General features: G+C 44.0%; 1 protein-coding gene across 1 annotated transcript in view; it reads right to left on the bottom strand.

The window, feature by feature from the left end:
* Positions 1-515: 515 nt before the first annotated feature.
* The window catches only part of socs5b (suppressor of cytokine signaling 5b), a 42,505-nt gene continuing 22,563 nt past the window's right edge, over positions 516-20,457 (bottom strand). Inside the window, exon 2 of the mRNA XM_024424528.2 lies at positions 516-6,680. Within this exon, the coding sequence (XP_024280296.2) occupies positions 4,975-6,663 (1,689 nt within the window). The 5' untranslated portion in view covers positions 6,664-6,680 and the 3' untranslated portion in view covers positions 516-4,974. The remainder of the gene's footprint in view (positions 6,681-20,457) is intronic.

The raw sequence follows: 20,457 nt of genomic DNA, 5'->3' as shown, positions 1-20,457 counted from the left end.
CTGTGCTTGCTTGTCCCCCTCTCTCCCTCTGGACGAGCTTCAATTATTTATACGTCTCGGCTAGCTAACTTGAAACCGATAACCCACATGCTATTTATACTTCATTTCAAGGAGCAAATACTAAACTCTAGGGTCGTGCTCGTGTCTCCAGTAAGCTACTGGTAGGCCCTGGTGGGAAAGGGAGGATGAGGAGTGGGGAGGCTTGCCCTAGGTGGGCCGAACCAGACAAGAGCAGCAGCCAGGCCTGAGCTGGGAGGAAGGGGTGGGACCAAGGATAGAATGCAGAGAGGTGGGCAATACATACAGTATTAAGTAAGTGGGCTGGCTCCAGATACTCCTACTGATCACAGTGTCCCCAGGTCACTTTTTAAAAGGTTAGGAAACAAACACATTTAGTTATTTTTGTGAATTATCCCTTTCGTTTATGGTAGAGAACGATGAAAGGTAAGAAAATGCGGCACAGTGAGAAAGAGAGAAGAATGAGAGATCTGAAATCAAACACGGCCCAATGTAGGTTACGCTTAACAGTTTTATTTGGAATATTAAGACAATGAAGCATAAGCCAAGCACCAAGAGTGACAGCTACAAGTGTCGCATCATACGGCTCTTTAAAATGAACAGGTTATAATGGAAAGAAACAACTGTCTGAATGGTGAAGCAGATACACAGAATAACAAAGACACTGAAATGTGAACATTTGCACTCTCCAAATCCTTCCTGACAACAGTAAAAAAAAAAATAATTATAATAATGGAACGGCGATATTCGTCTGACCAGAGTTTTTTTTAAAGGTCTGTGGCAGTGCCTGCAGCCCCAGATATGAAAGGGCTCGTGATTGGTCAGAATGAATAAGGCAGTCTGGGAACACAATGGTGCTGTAGAATGACAACCATTAGTCCCCATCATTGTCAAGTCCTGTTGCCACGGCACCCACATAGCAACCGATGTGCACATACAGCATTAAAGTGACAAGAGGATTGCGACCATTGTTACAGTACACTCCATTGCATATAAGGGAGAAGAATAATGAAAAATAATAATTCTTTAGTCATACATCTTTTCATTTTTCCCCCCTCGTTTGCATATAGCATTTTTACCCAGCTTTCCAAAAAAAATAGGGGAAAGATGAGAATAAAACTTGTATTTTTCCTCTAAGAGCTGAAACCTTGATCCAGGCCAGGGGTCGTGATGTGGTCAAACAGGGTTGGCTGGTGATATGACCTGCCTGTCTCAGATTTATAACAAGTAAGTTGAGAAGAGATCCTGGAACTAGCCTAACATTGGGCCTGCCTGAGAATAGGTGGACAAGAGGCATTGTTCATAGGGGGTACCCCTCACAGCAGACTCCACATCCCCTCCACCAGACCCCCTCTATGTGGTCCACACACACACACACACACACACACACACACACACACACACACACACACACACACACACACACACACACACACACACACACACACACACACACACACACACACACGAGTCTGCAACTCCACAGAACATAAATCTGTCCTCCAACATTGCTTGTGATGTATGAACACAAATGAAATACTCCACTCACACCCACATCTCCACCTTGAACAAATAAAACACAAACACGCGCACAGACAATTAAAGTGCCATAACTTCAACAAATCCCTAGACCCCCCCTCGCCCCCCATTCCCACAGCAGGAAACCGGACCTTCAATGGTACATTGTGTGACTAAGGCGCTACTCTCTTTTAATGCTAACTTTAGCCTAGCTCCCAAACATGGCTCGGGCGGCCGCAGAATGTGGAGGGGAAAGCAGCCACCAGCATAAACAAGAGCCCCTAAGTCCCCTCCACATATCCCAGCAGCATCAGCAGGGTCATGTTGAGGATGTGGTCAGAGAAAGAGAGGGGCACCCATTAGGAAACACAGTGGCCCTTTATGCACACAGCACAGTAAATGTAGATCCCGGCGAGGTACATTTAGCCAGTGATTAGTGCCAGTAGGCCATCACCATAGCATGATAGACAGGTGGCAAAGAGTAGGTGTGTGTGCGCGCGTGGGTAAGAGCCTGTGTGTGTGCGCAGGAGAGTGAATTTTTAACAGCTATCCCATACAAGATGTCAGGGTGATAGACAGACATGGATGTGGATATAGAACATACAAGTGCACATGCAAGTGACTTATATGTCAACCTATTTTTTCCCCCTTCAAACAGTCCTCCACAGCCCTTCATAGATCATACAAATGGGTGATTTTCACATGTAATCTCCAAGCTTTCTGAAAACAAAGTAAGTTCTGTCTGATTGGGTTTAGGCCACAGAAGAGAGAGGGAGGGAGGGAGGGTTGGATATGAAAAAGAGCATCTAGTTGATTTAACTATCACACACATGCCTCAATTATACCATTGACAATGACACCCTTTCCTGCACTTCTGCCTCCAAACCATAACACATACCTACACATCACATTACCTTTCATTAGTACACTGTGAATGTAGCACAAAAGGGCTTGGCAGAGGCCAGAGCAGTTGCAAGACAGAGGTGTAAGGTGATGGGGGCTCGTCTCTGTTTCTACCTGTCAACATCGCCTGCCCTGTAGGCTTAAAATGTTTGTTCAGTTGAAATAAAATTCAGGATGGTAATTTTAAAGAGCCCTAGAGACATAGTGGCGAGCAATTCTACTAAAAACAATGCAGCTTGTGTGCAACACTGTTGAATAACAGAGCTTTGGTCACAGACACTCAGAGATGGTCATGAATAAGCTAATAATATGCATTCATTGCATTTTCATTCATGATCCTCCCCCTCTGGTAACACACACACACACACACAACGCGTGTTGGGTAGTTAAAATAAACATATTCCCTGCCATTCAGAGAGACGGGATTCAAGTTACCTATCCAACCAGGATAAAAATCACTGATATCACACCGATAATTTGTAAGAATTATATTTGTATACATTTGCAGATAGTATTTCCATATACAGGTACTCCTCATTTCTTATCTTTTTTTTCTCCATAGATTTTACAGACTCGTGCCTGTGTGTCGCTATAGGTGTGCCGTTCTAAAACATGTCCAGTGTAGAAGCCCTCCAGGACCTGATGCTGCCTTGCCCAACCTATCCAGCCACCTATAAAACCCAATGACTTTTGGAAGTGAAGCCAATAAATGATTCTAGACAGCAGTGGCGGCTGTTGAGAGAAGCTTTTGGAGGACGGGCTCATTGTTATTGCTGGAATGGAATAAATGGAACGGTATCAAACACCTCAAAGATACGGGAACCAAGTCTGACTCCATTAATTCCATTCCAGCCATTACAATGAACCCATCCTCCTATAGCTCCTCCCACCAGCCTCCACAGCTAGACAATGGAGTAGTGTATTCACTTCTAGCTAGCTAGCTAACATTGACAATATTTTCTTGATGAAATAGAAATGTGAAAAATGTAAATATATATATATATATATATAAAATATTGAATGTGCACCAATGAACAGAGCTCTTCATCCCCTGCTCCACATCATTCATTTTCCTCCTCCTCATCCTCCATTTAAGGGCTACATGAGTGGGAAGTGCTGCTGGAGTATTCTATGCACCAGGCTCAAGAGTTTAAAGTAGATCAGGAGGCTCTATGAAAGGCACATAGGTTACGCTTTGTTGTATTCGTCTTCCTGATGCAAGCTCTCACAATATGCTGGGTTATTACGGGCATGGCTAGCAGCAGTGACAATGCGCATATCAAATGTAGCTCCTTCGGGTACTAATACTATAAAGCGGGATTGTGGCTGTAATGTGTAAAGCGGAGTCAAGTTAACTGTATAATGTCAATGGTCTGTGGAGGGTGCAGACATGAATTATATGAACCCTGAGCAGCATGGAGGATGCCACAGATAGAGATAAGGGACACCATGAAGGCAGAACACAGGTCCAGAAACAAACCAGACCCTGAGACAATAACCAGTGTGTGTGTGTCTTCAAAAACTGCACACACAGTTAAAGTGCCTGTTCTGTAGCCAGTTTGAGCCACCGGCAGACAGGTGTGAGAAAACAACCACCAGGACAAATATCATTAGTATTGTTCCATTAGAAGAACCGTACACCTGTGCCAACACAGTGGTGGTGGTAGACAACGATTATGCTTCGAGAAACGACAGTGAGGATATCTAAAAGCCAAGGACTCGCAGTGCCCACAAACATGGCTGTGTATGCCTCGCCCCCTACAGGTGTACGCTGTAGCAGCACCTTTGGACCTGGCCGCGTTCCACATTGCCTTTGGGGCGAAGAACTACTGGACAGCACCCTTAAACAGCACCTTATTTCAGACATAGGCCTACTCAATGACGCTTGATGATGGCTGGGTGTGTGTCTGTACGACACTGTCCACCAAGCGGGCCCTAGCGAACTGCAGTAGGAGTTTTAGTTGCAGCAAACCCCCCCACCCCTCTCTCCAGTAAAGCCACTGTCAACTCCACACCTCAAGCCTCACGATGCCCGCCAGGCATTCTTCTAGTCGCTTGATCAAGCAACAGGAAAAAAAAGGAAGGATAGAAAGTATGAGTGAACTGTACAACATAGCTAGCTAACCATGTGGGCCTAGATAGAGACTGGGGGGAGGGGTGAGGGGGGCCATGCAGGCAGCTCATGCTGTGGGATCAGGCAGACACTTGACAGAATGAAACAGGAGAGAGGGAGACCAAGCATGAAGGCTTATGCTCTCCCTTTCAGAATCTTTTCAATAGTAAAAATGTGCTTGCCAGACAGCATTATACTGAATATAATAGATATGTATTCCATGTGATGTAAGTAGTAATAAGTAAAACAAAGAAATTAGAATGAATCTTGGATAGATCACTTTACCTAACTCCTTCCCTCCAGTTACCCCTCCCTGCCTGACTGAAAAGTGCCATGTTCAGTATTACCTCCTGATTGGCTGGGAGTTTTTCCTGTTTTGACTAAGCCCGCGGCGGCACGCACAGGCCGCCAGAGCCCCGCCACTATTTGATCTTGAGTGGCGGCTCCCTCTCCAGCCAGCGCACACGCACTTTCTGTTTGTAGTGATACTCCTTGAGGAAGTCCTGCAGAGCCGGGGGCAGTGGCAGGCCGCCGATGCCGTCGTACGTGGTCCGGGGACAGATGGCGGCGCGTGCCAGGTGCTGCAAGCCGAAAGGGAAGGCCCGGTGGAGTGGCGCCGTGAGCAGCGGCTCAAAGAACATGCAGGCGCTGGGGTCCTTGTAGTGCTCCAGTAGGCCTGTGACGGTGGATGAGTGGAACACGCAGGGGTCGTGGGCATCGAAGCTGAAGTTGTGGTTCCACTGCTCGATGCGGGCATGCAGCGAGCGGTTGTAGCGGCGAAAGCTGACCGAGAACAGGTAGTCCTCCTGGGCCGAGTCTCGCAGCAGGAAGGTGCCCTCGGGCCGTCCATCCAGCAGCGCCTCCGCCTCGTAGCGGTCCATCACGCCCCAGTAGCAGGGCAGTGCAGTGATCTGCAGCAGGTCCGGTACCAGGCAATGGATGTAGTCAATCTGCGTGTGCACCTTCCATGGCCCAGGCTGGTTCCGGCTCAGATTGCCATCCCCGGACGCGTGCCGCTGCTTGGGCCTCAGGGCCTGCAGGCATAGGGTAGTTGAGTCCTCCTCCGAGTCACAGTCAGCCAACTGGGCTGTAGCCCCCCCGAGCACCTGCACCGATACCCCCACTCCTGAGCAGCAGGCTGCGGTGCCCCGGGCCTCCCCAGAGGCCTCTGCAATGCCGGGGGCCATCTTTGGTCCCAGTTTGTACAAAGAGGAGCCCTGCGCCAAGGCCTCCAGGGTGTGAATCTGGGCGTTGGGTGGGGGGTCCACTCCCTCTTCAATGCTGAGCCTGCGGCGTTCGCGCAGACGCTCCTCCTCGTCCTCGGGGGAGGGGTGGGCGGTGTCGAAGGCGTCAAGCAGAGCCGTGGAGGAATGCGGGCTGACGGGCGCCGTGTGCTGCTTGATCAGGTGCCACTTGTTGGCCAAGTCCGAGCCCTGGGGGAAGGGACAGGTCTCCAGCATCAGCTCTGTCAGGTGGATCTTGCGCTTCGAGATGGTGGGGGTCTTGGAAGAGCGCGAGCGGCAGCGGGGGGGCAGGGGTAGACACAGGCCCACTGTATCGCTAAGCCGCTGGCGCAGGGAACGGGCGCTCAGACTGCGCCCCCCGCCCCCTGAGTCCCCCATTTCCTGGATAGAGCTGACCCCGTAGCGACGGTCCCTCCGGCCAGCGGACCCGCGCGCGCGCCCTGACCACCTGTCTGTATCCATGGAGCTCTGAGTCTTAGTGGAACATGAGTGTTTTTTCTTGCCCCCCCAAGGTGCATGGCGTGAGTACGAGTCTCTCCGGGCCACAGGGACTCCTCCACGACCCCCCCTCACATCCTCACTGTCTTTGCTGTCTATGGTGATCTCCACTATCTGGGGGATGTCCGACACACAGTTGTGACGTCGTCCCCCAGTAACCATGGGGAGCGGCAAGAGGCTTCGGGGCAGGCTAGAGGCCCGAGGAGCCTGGGCCTCGCCTGAATTGCCTCCCCGTCCCAGGTCCACCACACAGTGCATACCGTCCACCTCCACCACGCTGTTCTCTGTACTGGGTCCCGCACTGTCGCTGTGGAAGAGGATCTGGCATCGGCTCCTCAGGTTGCTCCACATCTTGCCCACTTTCTCCATGGATAGGAGACCAAGACCTGCCAGATAGATGGACACATCAGATTAGACCAGTTGTAGGGTACAGGAATCTCACAATCCATGGCCTACATTACTATACAATTGCAGAATTTAACATAACATTTTTGTTAGGCCTAAACAATAGCTAGGTTTCCACCCAATTGGCGACAGATTTCCATGCGAATATTCTAGAATCCGCATTGAGAAAATATGCACATTTTCACACCAGTGATATGTTTTCACCAAATGGACATGTTGCAGATAAGAATCAGTGCGTGATGACGTAGTGCACACATCATGTTTAAAAAAAAAAGTTTGCTTAAGTTTCCATGTACAAAAACAAAGTTCAATCTGTTTCCATCGCATTTTCAACTCTAATAATAGTTTTGTCACAAAAACGGTTGCATTAAATAGCAAATGTGCCTACTCTGCTCTTGGTACCTGCGCTCTAGCCAACAGCTCACAGATACAGTGCGGGTAGGCTGTGTGGGTTGTCGAGTTTACATGAGATTATTATGGATAATGGATAAGACCCTGGATATTTATTGGAAAGCAGCATCAAGCTCATCAATGTGCACTTTCACCACCCTATGAAGTTCATCATAACTTATTTCATATGTAGCCTAATAAAGTGCATGCTTTCCCGAGTCGTAGTGGGAGGTCCAAACACCATATCACCACATGACTCCAAATTTACTTCAATACGATGGTTATTCTATCAATATTTGAGCATAAAGGCATTTCTACCTCAATTTCCCACATAATTAATTTTAGACACAAAAAGATCCCACCATGTCGAACAAACAAACTGTCAATATTTTAAAAAATTACACTGAAACTTCATGTTTCTGTCACAGCTGTCGTGAGAATTTTTTATACTATATGACTTTACTTGAATAAAAACTGTGGATGGAAATGTGGTTACCGTAGCAATTCAATGGTAGTGATCCTAGAGACAAAATTTGGGTGTGGTGGAAATTGGGTGATTCTTTGCACGTGGGATTCTTGCACAGGGATTTCTTGTGTGTGAGAGAGAAAGTGGGCTAGTTGGAGCTGTAAAGTGAGTGAGGAGTTGCCAGGCAGACGTGCAGGGACACAAGGCCACGGCTGTAAACTAACACAGGGATCTGCCTGCACCCAACTGATCTGCTGGTATGTACCGTATTACAACGTCCGTCTGGACCTGACCAAGAACTTTCCCTTTCACAACAGTGTAGACAGCCAGCACAAACACGCACACAGACACTAAATTCATCAGTGTGCATGGACAATACAAGGTTCTTGAGCGCAGTGACCCCAAACTGCCTTCAAAATGGTTTGCCTCTCCAAGATCATGTTTAGGCTAATAGAATTAACATGTGGCCGCCAGCTCTCTTCCCTCCTTACCAAAGGTAATGGATCTCTTTCACACTGCATTTCCTTCCTACTGAACGCATTGATTATTGACTTTAAACCTTTAGTAATTTAATAAGGAGGTCAGAGACCTGGCCGTGTAGTGCCAGGACAAAAACCTCTCCCTCAATGTGATCAACACAAAGGAGATGATTGTGGACTACAGGAAAAGGACGACCGAGCACACCCCCTTTCTCTTTGACATGGCTGCAGTGGAGCAGGTTGAGAGCTACAAGTTCCTTGGTGTCCACATCACCAACAAATTAACATGGTCCAAGTACACCAAGACAAAACCTATTCCCCCTCAGGAGACTGAAAAGATTTGGCATGGGTCCTCGGATCCTCAAAAGGTTTAACAGCTGCACCAGAGAGCATCCTGACTGGTTGCATCACTGCCTGGTATGGCAACTGCTCGGCCTCCGACCGCAAGGCACTACAGAGTAGAGGTCGACCGATTAATCGGAATGGCCGATTAATTAGGGCCGATTTCAAGTTTTCATAACAATCGGAAATCGGTATTCTTTACACCTTTATTGAATCTTTATTTTACTAGGCAAGTCAGTTAAGAACACATTCTTATTTTCAATGACGGCCTAGGAACGGTGGGTTAACTGCCTCGTTCAGGGGCAGAATGACAGATTTTTACCTTGTCAGCTCAGGGGATTCAAACTTGCAACCTTACAGTAAACTAGTCCAACGCTCTAACCACCTGATTGCACTCCACGAGGAGACTGCCTGTTACGCGAATGCAGTATGCCAAGGTAAGTTGCTAGCTAGCATTAAACTTATCATAAAAACAATCAATCATAATCACTAGTTAACTACACATGGTTGATGATATTACTAGTTTATCTAGCGTGTCCTGCGTTGCATATAATCGATGCGGTGCGTATCGTTGCTCCAATGTGTACCTAACCATAAACATCCATGCCTTTCTTAAAATCAATACACAGAAGTATATATTTTTAAACCTGCATATTTAGCTAAAAGAAATCCAGGTTAGCAGGCAATATTAACCAGGTAAAATTGTGTCACTTCTCTTGCGTTCATTGCACGCAGAGTCAGTGTATATGCAAGTTTGGGCCGCATAATTTGCCATAATTTTACGTAATTATGACATAACATTGAAGGTTGTGCAATGTAACAGGAATATTTAGACTTATGGATGCCACCCGTTAGACAAAATACGTAAAGGTTCCATATTTCACTGAAAGAATAAACGTCTTGTTTTCGAGATGATAGTTTCTGGATTCAGCCATATTAATGAAATAAGGCTCATATTTCGGTGTGTTATTATGTTATAACTAAGTCTATGATTTGATAGAGCAGTCTGACTGAGCGATGGTAGGCAGCAGCAGGCTCGTAAGCATTCATTCAAACAGCACTTTCGTGCGTTTGCCAGCCAATCAAAACCCGAGATTAGACTGGTGTAACCGAGGTGAAATGGCTAGCTAGTTAGCGGGGTGCGCTAATAATGTTTCAAACGTCACTCGCTCTGAGACTTGGAGTGGTTGTTCCCCTTGCTCTGTATGGGTAACGCTGCTTCGAATGGTGGCTGTTGTCGTTGTGTTGCTAGTTCGAGCCCAGGGAGGAGCGAGGAGAGGGACGGAAGCTATACTGTTACACTGGCAATACTAAAGTGCCTATAAGAACATCCAATAGTCAAAGGTTAGTGAAATACAAATGGTATACCTGGGAATATTGAAGACTAATGTTAAAAGGAACCACCAGCTTTCATATGTTCTCATGTTCTGAGCAAGGAACTTAAAATGTTAGCTTTCTTACATGGCACACTTTTTCACTTTTACTTTCTTCTCCAACACTTTGTTTTTGCATTATTTAAACCAAATTGAACATGTTTCATTATTAATTTGAGGCTAAATTGATTTTATTGATGTATTACATTAAGTTAAAATAAGTGTTCATTCAGTATTGTTGTAATTGTCATTATTACAAATAAATAAAAAATAAAAAAATTGTCCGATTAATAGGTATTGTCTTTTTTTGGCGTTGAAAAATCATAATCGGTCGACCTCTACTACAGAGGGTAGTGTGTACGGCCCAGTACATCACCGGGGCCAAGCTTTCTGCCATCCAGGACCTCTATACCAGGCGGTGTCAGAGGAAGGCCCTAAAAATGGTCAAAGACTCCAGCCACCCTAGTCATAGACTGTTCTCTCTGCTACCGCACGGCAAGCGATACCGGAGCGCCAAGTCTAGGTCCAAGAAGCTTCTAAACAGCTTCTACCCCCAAGCCATAAAACTCCTGAACACCTAATCAAATGGCTACCCAGACAATTTGTATTGCCCCCCCTCTTCTACGCTGCTGCTACTCTCTGTTATTATCTATGCATAGTCACTTTAACTTCTTGGATATAGGGGGCGCTCTTTTAATTTATGGATAAAAAAACGTGCCCGTTTTGAGCGCAATATTTTGTCACGAAAAGATGCTCGACTATGCATATAATTGGCAGCTTTGGAAAGAAAACACTCTAAGGTTTCCAAAACTGCAAAGATATTATCTGTGAGTGCCACAGAACTCATGCTACAGGCGAAACCAAGGTGAAACTTCAACCAGGAAATGGGCAGAATTTTTGAAGCTCTGTTTCCCATTGTCTCCTTATATGGCTGTGAATGCGCCGGGAATGAGCCTGCCCTTTCTATCGTTTCTCCAAGGTGTCTGCAGCATTGTGACGTATTTGTAGGCATATCATTGGAAGATTGGCCATAAGAGACTACATTTACCAGGTGTCCGCCCGGTGTCCTTTGTCTAAATTGGTGCGTAATCTACAAGCTCTACAAGCAGTCATCCAGTGATTGAGAGGAGAGAGGAGGCTTTCAACGAACGATATATCATGAAGAGATATGTGAAAAACACCTTGAGGATTGATTCTAAACAACGTTTACCATGTTTCAGTCGATATTATGGAGTTAATTTGGAAAAAAGTTCGGCGTTTTGAAGACTGAATTTTCGTTTTTTTTTTTTGGTAGCCAAACGCACCAAACGGAGCAATTTCTCCTAAACAAATAATCTTTCAGGAAAAACTGAGCATTTGCTATCTAACTGAGAGTCTCCTCATTGAAAACATCTGAAGTTCTTCAAAGATAATGATTTTATTTGAATGATTTTCTGGTTTTTGTGAAAATGTTGTCTGCTGATGCTAACGCTAAATGCTACGCTAGCCGCGCTAGCTGTTACACAAATGCTTATTTTGCAATGGTTGAGAAGCATATTTTGAAAATCTGAGATGACAGTGTTGTTAACAAAAGGCTAAGCTTGAGAACTAGCATATTAATTTAATTTCATTTGCGATTTTCATGAATAGTTAACGTTGCGTTATGGTAATGAGCTTGAGGCTGTATTCACGATCCCAGATCCGGGATGGCTCGACGCAAGAAGTTAATAACTCTACCTACATGTACGTATTATCTCAATTACCTCGACATTGGTGCCCCCGCACATTCAGACTGTAGCGGTACTCCCTGTATATAGCCCCACTATTGATATTTACTGCTGCTCTTTAATTATTTGTTATTCTTTCTTACTTTTTGGGGGGTGTATTTTCTTAAAACTGCATTGTTGGTTAAGGGCTTGTAAGTAAGCATTTCAATGTAAGGTCTACACCTGTTGTATTCGGCGCATGTGACAAATACAATTTGATAATACTGTAATATATGTCATTTAGCAGACGCTTTTATCCTAAGCGACTTAGTCAAGTGTGCATACATTTTTTTGTATGGGTGGTCCCGGGAATTGAACCCACTACTCTGGCGTTACAAGTGTCATGCTATACTAACTTAGCTACAAAAAGACCTCTAGTAGTGGGAGATCTCATCTGATCTCCAAACTGCCATGGTGTACTCTCAGTTTCCCACCCTCTCACATTTGCAGAGATACCATTTCTGTCCTGTGTAGCTCTGTTGGTAGTGCATAGTGCTTGTAACGCCAGGGTAGTGGGTTCGATTCCTGGAACCACCTAAACATAAAATGTATGCACGCATGACTAAGTCGCTTTGGATGAAAGTGTCTGCTAAATGGCATATATTATTATTATATATTTTTGCCCCAGTTACATAACATAGTTGCCCCAGTTAGCCTAGATGAGCCAAGCAGAGCAGGCTCTACAATCTGCTTCCTACAACAGTGAAACACAGAGTAAAACCTCTGTTTCAATAGAGATACAGGGATTTTGCAGTCAGCTGCAACGGCGTTAAGATGCCAGAGGAATCAGGCCCAGACTCGGCACATGACTGATTATGTTGATTTACCAAGGCCTATCCCCCTGGCCTAGAAAAGCCTATGACTATTGCTAATATCACTAATGACATCCAAAGCTAAAACCAGATGATTTCTCTTAACATTAACATCTTTTAAATGTATTTTTACCAAGGACTTTTTTTCTTCAAATGTTGCCTTAATTTAACCAGGTAAATCACTGACAACAGATGCTCTTTTACAATAATGACCGGACCAAGATGGAGCACAATTAGGGGAATGATGTGTCCAATTGTCCTGAGTCAGGTGGTCAGAGGTGGTGAAGACAAAATGACTGCATAGCGTCATGTATTCTAAAAGGCACGAGATATGACTAGTATGTCATGTTTGGTAGAAGACGCCGCAAACATAACTCTCGTGATATATGCATTTGATAGAAGTAGTAGTGGGTACAAATACCGGTATCCATAATACATCACGATGTTGTCCAAAATAATTGTTGCATTCGACAAAACATTCAAGCCAGTATGAAATGTCACCTGCTACAGACCTGCATAGACTGTGGTAGAAATTGATATAAGATGGATGTAGGCCTAATGTAGGGCCCTATAAGAATCTGCGTTGCGGAAGACACGGACGGAATCCAGACATTTAAACGTAATTCAATGATATTCAAAAATGTATTGAAAAATGCATTAATTCTGCCTGGCAGAATTATATCATGATTATTTGTATCAATCCAGTGGCTATTCGTTTTGCGAAAATCTGCAATCACATGAGCGCTCCAGAAACACCGCTAACCAAACAACGGTCTCTGGCTCGTGCTCACTTGCATTAAAAAGATAGGCCTAACTACACCCCACATTTTTCTGATACCACAAAAGTGGTCTCCTGATGTGATTTAAGCAGTTGTGGACTTAGAACTTCACTTTGTGGTTTTCTATTTAAAAAAAGGGTGACATTTGAAAAAACAGAATGAAGCAGAAAATAACAGATTTTATAGGGCCCCTACAAATTATGGATAGGCATGACATTTTTGACTGTTCCGAGTACTCAGACGATTTTTTTCAAGTACTCAAATATATTTAAATTTGATTATTGACCCGTTTCAGAAAGCTGTGTGTATGACAGAAGTCACTATTTAACGAGGCAAGTCAGTTAAGAACAAATTCTTATTTTCAATGACGGTGGGTTAACTGCCTGTTCAGGGGCAGAACGACAGATTTGTACCTTGTCAGCTCGGGATTTGAACTTAACCTTTTGGTTACTAGTCCAACGCCCTATCCACTAGGCTACTCTGCTGCCCCAATGGCACATCCTGCTCTCTGCTACCATGGATATTTGAAAGATCTGTTGGATTTACTCATATTGACATCATTTACAACATGCAAAGTGTAGCTACAGCTTTCAATACCAGAGTTGTCCTGAATACAGCTGCTGGTATCGACACAGCTGTCTTCTGTGGCAAAAGCAGTCTGGACTGGTTGAAGCAGAGTGGGAGGATTATCTTGAAAGTGTTTCAGTCTGCTGTGAATCATCTGAGCCCATACACAGGTAAGAGATTACAGTTAAACTGCCAAGATAGCTACATGTGCATTCGTTATTCTCAGGTTATTCTCATACAGGTAACGTTATAGCTAGCTAGCGGAGCTGGCCAGTTGCATTCTGATTGCTGATGTGCTATCTTTTTCCTTTTCATGTATGCCAATTTGTCATGTTTAACTAGCTAACTACAGAAAATTGCCACTGTGGTGAAAATCCTATCCGATTAGAAAGCTAATGAAACCCCATGTTAAGTGATAGGGACATATGCTAGATTGGAAGGGACAGCTAAATGAAGTGACAGCTAAATATCTAGATATTGGATTACAGATTGGTTTTTACATGTTCAACTAGCTTACAAGCTAGATGAATACCGTTTACATCTAACCAACTGGTAATTGTGAGGCTAAATGTTTGCTAAACCTAGCTAGCTATCTTGTAGTTTCTGCATTGCCATTGTTGGGCTGGAAGCAGGTTGTGTGTACAGGGCATTTTAGTACATCTGTAACAGTCAATAGGCAATAACCTATAGGATATTAATACATTTATGTCTTAACATATTTTTCTGGAATTTGGCTTTCAGGATAAACCTGTTCACCACCAGTACAAGGAGATGATCGAGGGTGAACAAGCAACAATTCAGGTATTTTGTCTTTGTACTTTGAGCTTATTGCTTGAACTTGGGGGTCAATGAATGTTATGGCAGGTATGCAAGGCTTTAATGTCTTGTCTATTTTTGCCTGCTTTCCCCTTTACAGCTTCAATTGTCTGGAGCCTGGTGTTGTGGCCAAGGAGCTTTCACTCTGATGGAAGCAGGTTTCAGTTGCCAATGTAAAATTTAAAAAAATCAAACTATTTCACATTTTGGAACATTAGATTGAAAAGAGTTGGCGGTTCACATTTTTAGAACAAGGCCTGCACTGGAAAAAAGGACAAGTTGTGCCGTTCTGCATACCGCTGTTGTCCTGCCCCATTATTTGCCTGTTTGTGGCATGCCGGTTAGCTTGTATGATTCTTGCCATTCTCCTTCGAACGCTCATCAACAAGCTGTTTTCACCCACAGGACTGCTGCCGACTGGATGTTTTTTGTTTGTAGCACCATTCTCGCTCCAAGATCACTCATTTTGCCCATTCTAACATTCCATCGAAAAGTAACGGGACGCCTGTCTGCCTGCTTTATATAGCAAGCCATGGCCACGCGACTCACTGTCTGTAGTAGCAAGCCATTTTCGTGAATGGGGGTGGTGTACCAATACTTAACAAAAATATGTTTCATGAGTTGAAATAAAAGATAGGCCTACATGTTCTATATGCACAAAAAGCTTATTTCTCTAAAATGTTGTGCACAAATTTGTTTACGTCCCTGTTAGGGAGAATTTCTCCTTTGCCAAGATAATCCATCCGCCTGACAGGTGTGGCATATCAAGAAGCCGATTAAACAATGATCATTACACAGGTGCACCTTATGCTAGGGACAATAAAAGGCCACTCTAAAATGTAAACACAATGCCACAGATGTCTCAAGTTTTGAGGGAGTGTGCAATTGGCATGCTGACTACAGGAATGTCCACCAGTGAATATTAATTTCTCTACCATAAGCCGCATCCAATGTCATTTTATAGAATTTGGCAGTAAGTCCAACCAGTCTCACAATTGCAGACCACATGTAACCACGCTAGCCCAGGACCTCCACATCTGGCTTCTGAGACCAGCCTCCCGGATAGCTGATGAAACTGTGGATTTGCACACCCAAAGAATTTCTGCACAAATTGTCAGAAACCGTCTTAGGGAAGTTCATCGGTGTGTGTGCTCATCGTCCTCACCAGGGTCAAGACCTGACTGACTTCAGTGAGAAAATGCTCACCTTCGATGGCCACTGGCACACTAGAGAAGTGTGCTCTTCAACTGTACCGGGCAGATGGCAGACTATGTATGGCGTCGTGTGGGCGAGCGGTTTGCTGATGACAATGTTGTGAACAGAGTGCCCCATGGTGGCGGTGGGGTTATGATATGGGCAGGCATTAGCTACAGACAATGAACACAATTGCATTTTATCGTTGGGAATTTGAATGCACAGAGATACCCATGTCATAAGGACCTGTATACAATTCCTGGAAGCTGAAAATGCCCTAGTTTTTCCATGGTCTGCATACTCACCAGACATGTCACCCATTGAGCACGTTTGGGACGCTCTGGATCGACGTAGAAGACAGCACGTTCCAGTTCCCGCCAATATCCAGTAACTTCACACAGCCATTGAAGAGGAGTGGGACAACATTCCACAGGCCACAATCAAACCCGGACGGCCAAACCCGGACGACGCAGGGCCAAATTGTGCTCCGCCCTATGGGACTCCCGATCACGGTCGGTTGTGATACAGCCCGGGATCGAACTCGGGTCTGTAGTGACGCCTTAGACCGCTGCGCCACTCGGGAGGCCCAATTCCTATAATTTGTATCTACAATGTTTGTTTGGTTACTGTAATTTCTGTTAATACATTCAATATACTGCATCATTATTCCAGTCTTTTACCATTCTCATTGTTGGAGTAGACATGTTGCTTGCAGAGCGCACAACCTATGCTACACTTGTGAGGCACAAGTTTTGGTTTATTTCATTCCATTTACAAGTTGTCAATTTAGTCATTGTCTTTGTTTAGAGCGCTCCTGTAAATTTTGAGTAAGGACGCACACCTGATTACGCATATAAGTAGGCTTATAGGCTACCTGACCTGCGAGCAAATGTAGGCATATAAATGTGCCCATTTGGGGAGCTGATAGTATTTCTGATTAGCTTAACGCACCACCACTAATGAGCTGTGGAGCTTCTCAAAGTAATGTGTTCTTCACCTCAAACAGCAAGCAACGGAAGTCTGTTTTTACATCCATAGAGCATGACAAAAGTTCCTCAATATATTCTAAATATCTTTACAGCCCTCTCCCTTTCAATAACCACTCAGCGTGAAAGGGAAAAATGTCATGCTTTGATCCAGTGGAAATTTCATAAAATAGGCCTGATTACTTCTTATCCCTTGCACAAATAGCCTACAACTGTTTCTGTCCAGAGCTCACTGGCCCGGGAAACTTGGAGTTCAGACCCAAGTTAATAGTTGATACAATATTTCAAGTTGGTTGCAGACAGGCCATGCGTAGCCAATGTGATTTATAGGATATTTGTTATTTTTCTACTTTCTACCTGCAGGCTGCAATGTTTTTATTTGTTGGCTTTTATGTCGGCTATTTTTACATAGTTGGCAATGGAAGTTACTTTTTAGGTTTGTATAATTTCATTAGGATTTGGATAGAATTTGGATTTAACCACGACAATGATTGAGATACGAAGACATTATTGTAAATTCAATTAAAATGTTCCACAAAAGTGTATTTGAAAACCATAAACTGGCACGCGGAGCGATAGAAATGGTAAGATAAATTGTCATTCCACATGAGAAAGGTTGCCGACTCCTCATGTAGCCTATTACGGGCCACTTCAGGGGAGTAACGACAGAATCTGCAAAAGCTAGCAGGAGTGGGAGGATGGTCGGGTCAGGTTACATTTTTTCCTTCTGGTTATCTTGATCTCTGGCTCCTTCGAGTCATGGGTGTCTTATTTAATCAAGCAGTGTCCTTAAAGCATGTGACAAGCTCAATACATATAGTTGATTTTATTAAAAACACACTTGAACTCTGTGAGGCATTTATTTGAGCTGCAATTTCTGAGGCTGGTAATGAACTTATCCTCTGCAAAAGGTTGGGTCTTCCTTTCCTGTGGCTGTCCCCATGAGAGCCAGTTTCATCATAGGACTTGACGGTTTTTGCGACTGCACTTGAAGGTTCAAAGTTCTTGAAATTTTCTGGATTCTGACCTTCATGTCTTAAAGTAATGATGTTGTTTTTCTTTGCGAATTTGAGCTGTTCTTGCCAGAATATAAATTTGGTCTTTTACCAAATAGGGCTATCTTCTGTATGCCACCCATACCTTCTCACAACACAACTGATTGTTTCAAATGCATTAAGGAGGAAAGAAATTCCACAAATTAACTTTTAACAAGGCACATCTGTTAATTTAAATGCATTCCAGGTGACAACCTAATGATGCTGGTTGAGAGAATGCCAAGAGTGTGCAAAGCTGTCATCAAGACAAAGGGTGGTTACTTTAAATATATTTTGATTTGTTTAAACACTTTTTGGGTTACATGATTCCATGTGTGTTATTTCATAGTTATGTCTTCACTATTATTCTACAATGTAGAAAATAGTCAAAAATAAAGAAAAACCCTTGAATGAGTAGGTGTGCCAAACTTTTGACTGGTACTGTATATGGAAAAATACACAATTTAAAATTGACAAATTGATTGGTCAAAAGAACAGACGATTTTCGGTCAACCAATATTTTTGTTGGGTCGGGGACAGCCCTCCTAACCAATTCTAAATGGCACTAGCAGTTCGCAAAGTAGCTTAAGTGGGAAATAGACGGGATGCAATTATTCCAAAACTGCAGCTTGTTGTTGGAACACATTGCGATGCATTGCCTTAAAACGCTGCGCCACTCGGCAGGGCCAGTTAGATACGTTTTTATAGGCATTTATTTCTGTATGCCTAAGGGGTGCTTTTGTGTGCACTCAGCACATGTGTGTGGAGGGAGCGGTCGGAACGCAATTAAGTGAACGAGACACAGAGGGGAAAGGGACCTTAGAGAATAGAACAGTGTGATGCTTGGCTTGGTTTATTTTCTGTTGTCCTCCGGAAATGCACATGTAGAAATAGAACAATCGAGTCAAAGCACATTAAAGTAGTCTTCAAGATAAAATGTAACTTGCCAGCAGCCACAAAACACATTCCATCAAATAGTTTCACAGTATTTCAAAAAAATGTGATCTCTGGTTAAAGATCGAGCTTTGACGTCCGTTCGAGTACTCCATTACTCATGCCCATCCCTACTACTAATGATGATCACACAAATACACACCCGTCACTAAGTGGGGGGGAGAGAATCAACAGTGAACAGTGTGTAATGATCATAGGCCTAACTCATAAGGTTGCTCATGGCAGGCTAAATAGTGAGGGGGAGGGAGGAATGAGGGAGTTTCAAACAGGACATTCATCCTTAAACTGTAACTGTACACAGCCAAGATTGGAGCAGGGGGCCTGGGTGTGACATCACTCATTCTTTCATTGTAATTGACCTAGTGTTACAGTCAGTCTCCCGCCCCCGACTAAGTCGTGGATAAGAGTGCGAGTGGGGGTGTATTGTGTGTTGGGTTGGAGGTGTTCCCTCTATTCTCTCAAGGGGTGGTGCCACTTCCCCTCTCTCCACAAGAACTTACAGACTTTATACGGTATCTCCCTTCCCTCCTTCAAGACATGGACCTTGAGGCCCCATTCACCCTCAACCATGTTAACTTAGTGGTCAAAAGCTTTAGTTATGATAACAGGCATTTGCAATTACGGTAACCTATCCATCATCGGTTCTCACAAGACTTAATGATAAACTCACTAGCCTATAAATAGTGTACAATTCATTTTTTTTTAAAACAATCCAGCTTTGACAGACTTATATAAAGACAGTCTAAGATTCAAACAGCATTCACTTACACGCTAGGTTCAGATATGCACAGCAATTCCCTCACATAGTAATGTCAGAGAGATGGCCTATATTACTGCCATTATAACAGTCCAACACAAAGCAATCTACAAAAGGTAAGAATCATCCCACTCAAAGCAAGACTAACTAAGAACATACATGCATGTGTAACCTTTTGTGTGAGCTAATCTGTGCAGAGTACTGAGTTTGCATGTGTGGGACTAGTTCAATTCCATATACAGACTGATTGTGAAAGGCCTAACTGTTCCCAATCAAACAAACAAGGTCATGGTAAAAAAAAGAAATAACTGCCCAGTCTACTGGACAATGCAGCTTTCAGCAAATGCACTTAGTAGGAGAAAGGTGCACACCCTCCTTTTCCTTTTGTCTTTCCCCCCAAATGGACTGGTTGGTAACGTGAAGCAATATCAAAACTTTCTAAGGGAGACCATGTTTTTCCATGCGGGTTGGGGGATTTTATCCTTACGAAGTCTAATCATGTCCACGAAAAAACAAAGAAAGGTTAGTTTGTCATTTGAGGATTTACATTCCAACATTATTATTATTATTAATTTGTTTAAATCGTGCCCAAGAATAGCTAACTCATGTGGTGTTTTACACAGAAATTAATATTGTGATTATGCAACTTTAACGGTGGTTATGTTGGGCCGGTGACAAATCTGAATTTTGGTAACTGCACGCACTGCTCGGCACTTAACCTTTAAATCACAATCAAATGTAGGCAAAGTTTTTCAAAACATCAGAAGGACATTAGCCTGTCCATTCATCCAACATAGCAGAGGTGTAACATGTAATGAGGAGTGTTTCAGAACGATATGACCGCGGTGGGAACTAGGAAATAGGATGAGGCCTCGGCTACATACACTGCCACTATACTGTAATATGGTAGAATAGTTTTACAGGCCTAAAGAGTTGTATGACCTTTATCTGCTTAATGCTCCTACACAGGGTAGCCTATACGCTGCTGTCGTTAGGCTAACACGGAGCGAGTGACCAGGGAAAAATGACGAGCGCTGCCAGTGTGTGGTATGGGGTCAGTTAGC

The sequence above is a fragment of the Oncorhynchus tshawytscha genome, linkage group LG06 (genome assembly GCF_018296145.1).
Source record: "Oncorhynchus tshawytscha isolate Ot180627B linkage group LG06, Otsh_v2.0, whole genome shotgun sequence".
In the NCBI taxonomy this organism is placed as follows: domain Eukaryota; kingdom Metazoa; phylum Chordata; class Actinopteri; order Salmoniformes; family Salmonidae; genus Oncorhynchus; species Oncorhynchus tshawytscha.
The sequence above is the reverse complement of the archived record's forward strand: the minus strand, read 5'-3'. Positions and strand labels throughout refer to the sequence as shown.